Source organism: Triticum urartu, unplaced genomic scaffold (assembly GCF_003073215.2).
Source record: "Triticum urartu cultivar G1812 unplaced genomic scaffold, Tu2.1 TuUngrouped_contig_8601, whole genome shotgun sequence".
NCBI lineage: Eukaryota > Viridiplantae > Streptophyta > Magnoliopsida > Poales > Poaceae > Triticum > Triticum urartu.
Genome location: NW_024119568.1, coordinates 4779 through 15188, shown reverse-complemented (window position 1 = coordinate 15188; position 10410 = coordinate 4779). Strand labels below are relative to the sequence as shown.

Sequence of the window (10410 nt, the reverse complement as noted above, 5' to 3'; positions counted from 1 at the left end):
GATCTTCAAGAATTTCCTATGGACAAACCCTTCAAGTATCTCTAAGCAACCATTAGTCCGTAGGGATTGTCATAAATTACCAAAACCAAAGATGGGGCGACCATGCTCTTTCAGTTAATTTAGTCTGATGCTGGCCATTGATGGGTGGAATCTCATCTCGCCAACCTCGCTCTACACCATGGTATTTAAGCTTCTCTTTTAAATGATGAAGAAACTCGTCGATGGGTCAAAACCCATACAAGTTCACGTGCAGATAAAAAATTGTGCACCCTCAAATATTCATGAGCTACCACCTCCTCTTCCCCTATCGAGCATGCTTCCCAATAAGCATTATCCTCACATGCCGTATCTCTCTCATCAGCATCCTTCCACACCCTGTGGCCATGTAGTGTTGCCTGCTCTTGCGCACTTCCTCCATCATATTATTTGGGTCGTGCTTCAGCATAGGAAGCGACCGGTGAGGATATGACATCGGTGCAGATGGACCGGAGGCATGATGCTATGGTGACACTTCAAATTTGTGTAGATCAAAGGACCCCGGACCACACATACTACTACTATGCATGATTGACATATTTTTGTACCTAGGATTAGGTATATGTAGATATTTACCAATATACAATTATATTGTCCATTTTTGTATCACCAACAAAAATCTAGTGACAAATTTACAAAAATCTAGGTATATGGATAAATAGTGTTACCGTATGTTTATTCTTCTTATTTTATATGGACCAATTGTTACATGCAGGAAAATGGTTATTTGTAATGGTTATAACTTATATTACAACAATTTTTATTTTTGAACTATCTTTATTCTTGTGTAGCTTTTGGGGACAACAAAACGTATCACCATTGCAAAATGAACAAAAAAAATTGATTTATGCATTATGAAGGCAAAGATGCTAGTGAAGCAACTATAATTTTTTATTTGCGACAAGCACAACCTAGATCTAGAAATGCCTAAGAAGCCCAAGGATAATGGAGGAAAATCTGTTTGCAAGCCAACCCAAGGTACAACATAACTTGTTTTCTCCGACCCGATGAAGTGCAATCCTCACCTCTTTAGGTGAGAGTATGCCTAGAAATTTTGGAGTGGGAAGATCCATGGGCCCACTTTCTTAATTTAGGGGTTTGTCTTAAGGTCATAGCTATTTTATTTCTCTAATACTAATACTATAATAGACTCTCAATGAGTTCAGTAACAACAATTTACAACTGATAAAACATCATTCTTCCTTAACGGATCTAGATTTTGGTATAATAACTCTCCAACTACTCGCCTCGACAAAATCAAGCCAATAACTTCCAGTCGCTAGAAGCATGTTAGGGCATTTCTGTGTGCGTGCGCGATCTCGTCCATGGGACGGACCGATGGGAGTGTGACGTTAAAACACAAACATATTTTCGAAGTAGAAACCCTAATTCTAGGTACTTTACCTAATTTACCAAAAATAAGTAAGAATCTTCGACAAAAACATAAAAGTTGTGCTAAAAAAACAGGAAAAGCTATCTTTAGTTGTATGTTTCTTGATTTTATCAACAAGATGTGTCATGTTTTTTTACTAATTGTCGGGGATATACCCCGCGGTATGACCCGGCCGGGCTTGACGGTTTACTTGAGACCCAGTTGACACTTGGCAATTCACTGGCGACCCGCCCTGACGAGATGGTTTACAAGCAACATGTCTGAACGTTATGACTCATTGGTAACCCAGCGGGCGGGACAGACGGATGACAAGGCCCAAGGCCCAGAGGCCGGTTTATGTTAATGGTCGGCCAGTTTAAGAGGAAAGGCGTGAGGAATATTTACCTACAAGGAGTTAATACTCGGATTTGTATCGGGTTTGTATTAGAAGGTAGACTAGTCCTAATCCTAACAGGACTCCACATGTAACCCACCCCTCTAACTTATATAAGGAGGGGCAGGCTTCCCCAAAGAGGGATAAGGAAGAAGAAAGAATCTTAAGGGCTAGACAAAAAGAGCCGTTTTACCGGCGACTCTCTCGTGATGATAATGAGACCTAGCCACAAACAGCATGTAGGGTTATTACCGGATAATGTTTCCCGGGACCCGAAGCTGCCTAAATCCTTGTCTTGTGTTGCGTCTCTCAATTCCGCTCAACCCCTCTCAAGCTATCACATAGATGCGTTGGCCTCACGACTAAGTCCTCACATTAGGACATCTGCCGTGACAATTCCATGACACTAATGCACGGACATATTTTGACAATAGGATTACCATATTTTCATGATTCGTTTGAGAGCATACATACTATTAAATCTTAGTTGTTTATAACTCTACTAAAGAAAATATTCGGTTATGTCAACAAGGGTTCCCCCACCTCAATGGCACCGAAAGGCCCCTAGAGGAGAGTGAACCTGGTGGTGGCACTTATGCAAGAATCTTAGGCACCTTTCTTTGGAGAGAGGTGTCAGACGATAGAGTGAGGTGGAAATGCATTTGGTTCCCCTAGTTTATAAAAAATAGTTATATATGACAAAAAATGTTTCATGATCAGAGGGGTTCATTTATCCAACAAAACTAAATTATCCATCCTTGTGAAAAAGTATTCTTGATGAGTTAAAATATTTCAAATTTCCATGTTGAATACTAATTAAATAACTTCACACACACCATCTTAAAAATATTGATGTGGTTGTTCGACAACACACTAGAAGCAATAATAAAAGGTTTGTGGACTACCTTAGGAATGCGTAACAAAAATAATGAACAAATCAGCAAGTGGAAAAGATACAATAAAGAACAAAACATAAAGGGAGTGCCCTATGTAGGGTACATAATAAATGATTAAAAAAACTAAGAAGAAAGGGAATCAACAATAAAAAGGAAGTGAAGATGGTAAACTAAAACAAAAAATTGTACAATATATTTAAACAAAATTGGAAAATGAAAAAACGAATATATGCCTTGTTGACGTGAAACCAGTAGTCGTTTTGCTTGTGTATGTTTTTGAAAAGGAGGACCAAAAGTGAACCAACACCCTCGATTGTTGCAAAAACACCATCCGGTTACAAAAGCAGCCCAGACTAGTTCTGCAAATTGCTGCATTTGACTAGAAATCCATTTATTTCTCCTTTTTGGCTCAATATAAGGAAATAAAAAGTTTTATTATGTTAGAAATGTATGTTTAAGATAGAATCCATTGAGCAAAATAATTGAAACTGGATAAAAAGACAATTTATATCTACCATAACGGTGGAGGTGGGAGGGAGAGTCGTCAACTACAATGCTTCCACATCGATCCACTGTGGCACTGGTACTCTCGTCGATAAGTCATGGTATGGAGCTTATATCATCAACGTGGTAGGTTGGGTCCCCTCGCCTGGCCTTCGCCTTGTTCTCCGTGTTGAAGGTTTGTGCTTCAAATTGTTGTCACTGGTATCTCAAGCAACATCAAGCGACTTCCCGACTGTAGTTATCAGGACTACCTGCTCCAGTGATGTAGATTTGGTGTTGGCATGCTTCATAATGCTACGGTTAGAATTTAACCTCCTATAATTTTACCAGTTAGCAATCTGGCGTAACAATTGGCTGAAAGTTAATACTCGAACGTTCTAATCTTTTTCCTTCATTAGAAAAAATATACAGTTGTGAAGCCCGTTATCATTGATGCCTTTTCTATAATCTAGTTTATTAACTTATACACAGTATTAAAACTGAGTTTAAAACTACGAAGCAAAAGCCATTTATGAACATGGCTGAAACATGGCATATGAGTGCATGAGTATGCACGTGGTCCCATATGATAGCTAGACGATGCATCATGCACTTAAAAAACCTATTTCCATTTTAAAACATCTCTGTTTGTGTATATCACGTAGAAATCTCGAAATTATTTTGAGAGAGAGAGAGATGGAAGATAAGTGTGTAAAATTTATTGATTTCATGGGTTATTAATTTGTATCTATATATATACATATAAAAAAGACATGTAGATATGTACACAATTGATTGGCCCGTGTATTGAATCTTTTTACCATGAAGTGTCATTAAATGACCTAAGCCAAGAAATCTGCCTATAGATGGAATTTCGTAAGTTGGATGTGGGAAGAATGGTCACCAAAATTAAGAGAAAAGATATGATTACCTTCGCTGGTAATGTGTGAATCATATATGTAGCCTAGTTATTGTGGGGAGATATTAAACAATTATTTGCAAATGTGTATGCAATAAAACTCCCTTGATGTACGTGTCACTAGCAGCCAAAACCGAATTAGATCCTGTGTGCTTTGCATATTTGAGAGCGGCAGAAACCATGGTTTGGGTCTTGCACTCGAAGATGAGAACACATGTCATGCATGCGCACAAGATGCGTGTCCTATCTATCTACGCCGAAATTGTTCAATACTCAATAGGCCTGCGTGTGTTGTTTCTAGCAATCTTGAGTATATTTGGAGGCCCGTGGCAATTATTTGCATTGGCAAAATAAGAAAAGATTTTTTTTCAAAGAAAGACACAATGTCAAGGTCAACTTAAAATAGTTTGGGATGTTCCTCATAGGGTCATAAGAATTAAATATCTTAACTATAGTTCAATCTACTTTAGTATGGACCGACAAACTATAAATGAGACAAATTAATTAGCAAAAGTAGGACTGCACACAAGAGGGCTATAAATACACTATCTTACTCCCCAGTCTCCATCCCCAAGCTATAACCCATCTTCATAGTTCATACTCCTCATAATTCTATAGCGGTCAACTACCCACTTTCTCATGGATCCAATAGTCAACCAGGGGTGGACCTCATCCGAGGTAGAGGAGGCATGCTCACTCATTGCTAGGCTCAATACCAACAAAATCATGTATGACAGTAACGATGACAAGAACAAGAAGCACAACTACATCGTGAATTCTCTCCATGCATTGTTCCCTTCAAAGACCATGAAACAGGTAACAGATCTTTATATTAATCTCGCCGTGGAAATGCATATGACCCAATGGAGGGAGGGGACCCATGTTACTAGTGGTAGCCCGCAAAACATTTTCACCTTTTGTGACCCTGTCAACGGTAACTATGAGCTACCAATGGAGGAGAATGGTGCTAGCAGCACACACGGTATGTACACCATGGGCGACCATGCGAATGAAAACTTCGGTGTACGAGAGGAAGCAACAATCATGGACAATAATGGATTGTCCTTTGGTTGTCCTATGGAGAATAGGGGGATCACGGTGACGGGTGAGGCACCGCTGATGGCAGACAATAACAAGATGGAGGTGTTGGAGAACAATATTTCCATAGACCAACCAGTTGTTGCCACACATCAATGGGGTTTTTGGACTGACGAGGAACACAGGTTCGTCCATGGTTGCATGCTCTCCTTTGTCATGTAGTTTTAATTGTTGTTTGTTTTCAGTGAACATATACCAATTAAGAATGTTGTGCATATTTATTATGTGAGATCAGTAGCTTATGTTGGTGATGATATTGTACTTTACTAAATGTACACTGGACACTGTCAATTTCCATTTACAGCATGGGCGGCCTTGTTAATGAAAACTTTGAGGCACAAGAGGATGACGACACAACCATGGATGATAATGGATTTTCATTTCGTTGCAGACTGGAGGATACAAGAATCCGGAAGACGGAGGAGGCTCCGATGATGGTAGACAAGAACAAGATGGTGGTCTTGGAGAACAATACTTCCGTTGATCGACCAGCTGTTGCCGCACATCAACGAAAGTTTTGGACCAAAGAGGAACACAAGTTAGTCGATACCTATATTCTTCCTTGTCATGTAGTTTTAGTTGTTCTTTATTTAAAATCAACATATGATAATTAAGCTCTGCGAATTAATTCAATGAGGCAGGTATGTTAAATTGATATTGCACTTTACTAAATGTATATCTGGACGTTTACAGTTTATATTTTTGATAAATACTAATCCCTGCAAATTAGATATTGATGAACTTTCTTTCTTACTTTACTTTTTGTCTTAAATTTTTTATGTGATTGGACCTTGATTAAAAATTAGAAAGGCAGTAAAATAGGCCATTAAATTCCGATATGGTACGTCTTGTCGCAATCAAACAGATCAATAACCTGTAATGATTGTCGTTTCACTACAGAAAAATAGAGGTACGATAATTTTGAATTTGTAATATGTTTTGGTTGTCTACAAAATGTTAGTTCACTTATGGATTTCTGATATACATATATTCTATCCAGTACCCGTAAATAAAAAAAAGTAAGCATGCGTTGTTGTAGTGGTTTGAACCTGTCAAATTGGTAGTTTGCTTCAATCTATATTAGTTGCTTCAGTAAAACAACTGCACAATTCATCTTTCAGTAAACAATTTAACCTAACAATTCTTTTGAACATTATGTTCACAGGTCATTTCTTTATGGGCTGGAAGTCTATGGCCGTGGCGACTGGAAAAACATATCCAAGCACTTCGTCACCACTAAGACCCCTGTCCAAGTTTCAAGCCATGCACAAAAGTTTTTCAAGAGAATACAGAAAAAGGCATCGTCAGGGACAAAGCGTTACAGCATCAATGATGTCAGGCTCCATGACAATGAGCTATTGGCAGCAAATAATAGTTCTGTCACCCGGCAAGCCCTTTCTTTCACCGGCCTCAACAATGACCCAAGCTTTAAGTTGCAGGCTCCGACGAGCTCGTCAACAGTCATGAACAACCAAGCTCAGTGCTCCCCTTCCATATATAATCAACAAGTGGGTCATCAGCCAATGTGGAGTGAGCAGCAGATGATGGGTTCTGTTGCAGCTGTTATGGACGGGGTAGAAAACTATGTGCCAGATGGCCAACAAGGGTCAGCTTATTTTTATCTTGGCAATGTATGAACAAGATGTAGTAGATCGTAGGCTTGGGCCATGTTTGGAATACTAGCCAGGCATGTGTCCATGAATAAACGGACTGTCCTCCTAAAGATGGCAACAAGACATTATGGCCGGCATGTGTGTTTAATAAGTGAATAAATAGTTCTGTTTCCATATATAAAAAGTATTTCACCTTCAATAGTCTCATCATCTTAATAGTGTTTCTCATGCTAAAAAAAATGTTTGCCATCTCCCTTATTTTGTAAGACTATATATTGTTGTTGTATTGCCATATGAAAGCGTACATGATGTCTCAATATGTGGCCCTGACTGTTGTATCATAATTTGCCTAGATTACGAGATTGTAATCACCCCATGAAAAAGCACAGGAATCTTAGCAAAAAATTAAAAATTGGTTGACTAAATCAAATAAGATTCAGTTGCTGAATTACTTGAAAATCAGACCTTCTACACGATAGTCAGATCCTACTATACTAACATTAGTTTATCTAAAGCATGCATGATGGCTCTTCCCGTTTTTCGTCCAAGAGACCCTAGTAATTAATATTGTCTGGTGTTGCTACGTTGCGGCAACGTAATGCCAATATAAAAATATGATGATAGAGTTGATATAAATTAAAATTAAGGATTTCATATTTCACCGTCACTATAGTTCGCAGTTTGTCACTAGGGAGTCAAACAGAGAAACCAATCAGTTATAAAAACCTTACCCTCACCATCATTTTAAATCCCAACACTCTCCATAATATTAAATTTGTGTCTCTGAGAATGGAGGATGAGGAGATCAGGGGCACGATTGGCATTTATTGAGGTATTTTCATGTTACTTCTTCTTTTAGAGACCTAGGTTGGGACGTAGGCTTGGAAGATTATATATGAAATGGCAGAGACGGCCAAAAGAAGAAATTAGTAGATGAACATTTATCGGACTGGGTCATTTCATAAAGAAACATTGGATAGTGTTTTTCTTTCCTTAATTTGGCTACCGGAATTGATCCAGTCCCCCTGAAGTTCATTTGCACCATTGTAGATTGGACCATTGGCTCATATCTATCGTATTTTCTCCCATTAACATGAGGATTTATGGGGAGTCTGTAATCAGTATACAAATAGGTGGAGACATGGAAGGACATATTGGAAGTACGTACAGTTGAGAAGAAAGAGTAGGAGGCTGAGATGGCGAAGTGGGAGATGCCGCTAGTCCAAGATAATGAGGTGGAGGTGCTATTGAAGCGATTCGGTCATCCATCAGCAATTCCACAAAAACGGGTGCTTCAGGCCAAGGAAGAAAGACGCACTCAATCATTTGTTATGTCCTTGTCGTTTTCCTCAATTAGGTATTTTTTTGGACTTCGCACTGTTTTTATGCGTGCAAGTTGCTTCTGTCATGTATAGTGGTTTAGAAAGTGTTCTGATATGAATTAATAGATACAGATTTACAGGTATAGTTTTTATTTCTTTCTTACTGAACTATCGACTTGTTGTTGTCTACTGTTATATACTAATTTCAGTTACTTCTTTTAAAAAGTGCCTCCTAGAGAGGTTGGGCGATGGGAGCTACTCGATCTTGATTAATGCATTGCTTTGGTCTCATCATTGTGATGTTGGTCGTTAATGGGTGGAATCTCAACTCACCGGCCCTGGTCTATGCCGGCGGGAAGTTGAAATTCCCCATACCGCATCATGCCATGCCCTCTTCAGAGTCGCTCAAACCCTTAATCTTACCTCTAAAAGGGGAAAACTTGTATGCTAAAGAGAACATCTATAACGGCGCCTCCTTCCTTAATGTCAAGGCCTCAAGTGAAAGGGAGTTCGCCAGTCACACGGGAAAGAGGCCGACACGTCCACCATTCAGAGATCAAGATTGGGAGGCTCAAGGCGTTCGCAACCAGGAGACCAGAAAAGGAAGGCGTCCAATAGACACATGACCGGGTATAAATACCCATGTGCTGGAACCAGAAGGGGCACCTTCTACTTCGACGGCCAAGACAAGAGAAGTAAAGCCCTAGTTTAGACCTATATTAGATACAATCTTAGACATAATAGAGCCTCTGTTGAAATTATAAAGCCCCTGATCCAGGCATATAAGGGCACAGTTCCTTGAACTAAGACTGATTCAGAGGAACGCAGGTGAATAGCTTTCACATGTCAAAATGAGCTTGGGAAAGCTCATTCTAGATATAATAGTGACGGATCTCGTGGACAAAAAATGCATCTGTACTTTGTGATGTTGTACGCAGAACATGCATGTGAACAACCCAACTTGAATATTGACGTGCATACTCAATCAAGTGAATCTCAATCAACCATAGCACAAACGTCCTCAAACAACTGTGTGGAGATCACTGAATTCAGTAGCAGTGGTCGGCCATGTATTAGCTACTCTATATAACTTTATTTGTATGTACTCAATTCCAAATAAGAAAATTCTAGTTCTGACATAATTTATCTTATGAGCTAAAAGAAAATAAATTTGGAAAAATTAATGTTAAAGGAAAGGAAAGCCCACGGGTACTTTGAGGCTGATGACACGGATGCTGTCCATGAGCTCCTGCATTTCTTCTCCGAGTCACTCAATGGGGAGAGCCCAGCTGCACCTACACCGTTAAATATGAACCATTGTTACTTCAGTGTATGTGCAAGCGCGCAGTCTGAACTTAAACATCAGAAATAGACTTCTGAAATCACAAGTTTGTAACTGAATATTGCATAAGGAAACTATCCTGCCATGTATATTCAACACCTGATTGATCTCAACAACGCCCAATTGGATCTCTAATTTTGCCAGCTAAGGATAATTAGCTAAGAAGTTGGAATTAAATCTTATCGGATTCAACCGAACCGCTATGGCTTCAGAATGGACCATGAAATCGGTATGAGCCGTAATACTAAGATTCGGCTCCTAGCAGGTTCGAACCTCATCTTACTATTGTTGAACTGAACTCCAAGATCTCAAACAATTCCACAGGAAAATACAAGAAGGGGGACAGGTAAAGGCAGACCTACCATTGGAGGACGAGACCGAGACGGTGAGGCCGCACCGCCCGCTCGCGCTCCTCCCCAGAGAACAGGGGCGCTGAGGACGGCGGCGCGACAGTGGAGGAAGCCGGCCGTCGGCATGATCTTTCCCAAATCCAAGCTCGTGGTCGCGCTGCTGCTGCTTCCGTTTTCTTGCGGCCTCTCTGCTTAACGCGTCTGAACGTCGCGTCGATCTGCACCATAGGAATTCAATGGGCCTTGCAGTTCCAAAACGTCTATACTGGGCCGCACACTGTTCATCACTTTTTTCCTTAAATATTGTTTTTATTAAATCACGAAACTATAAGCATGATGCCAGAAATTCCGGGAGCAACTAGTTAACGAGCACTCCTTCGGGAGCCTCGCAATGATGAGCGCCACTTGGCGCGCTCTCAGCCGCCCGCCCCGTGTCGCGCTCTGGGCGCACCCTTCAGATTTTATTTTTTTATTTTTCCGCACACGTTTTCGGCTTTACTGGATCTTTCATGAAAGATCCGTTTCTGGTCTTCCTAGTGAAGATGCCGCTACCCATCTAAACAACTTTGTTGATTTGTGTGATAT

General features: G+C 40.0%; 1 protein-coding gene and 1 long non-coding RNA gene across 2 annotated transcripts; one reads left to right on the top strand and one right to left on the bottom strand.

Moving 5' to 3' along the window:
* Positions 1-4688: 4688 nt before the first annotated feature.
* On the top strand, positions 4689-7231 carry LOC125531968 (myb-like protein I). The gene is made up of 3 exons (XM_048696161.1): positions 4689-5323; positions 5503-5736; positions 6364-7231. The coding sequence occupies exons 1-3, from the start codon at positions 4740-4742 to the stop codon at positions 6833-6835; spliced, it is 1290 nt and encodes a 429-aa protein (XP_048552118.1). The 5' UTR covers positions 4689-4739; the 3' UTR covers positions 6836-7231.
* Positions 7232-9081: 1850 nt separating this feature from the next.
* LOC125531967 lies at positions 9082-10017 on the bottom strand. The gene is made up of 2 exons (XR_007293649.1): positions 9838-10017; positions 9082-9428 (listed from the first exon to the last, which is right to left on the bottom strand). It is a non-coding gene; the product is annotated as an uncharacterized LOC125531967 (long non-coding RNA).
* Positions 10018-10410: the final 393 nt, after the last annotated feature.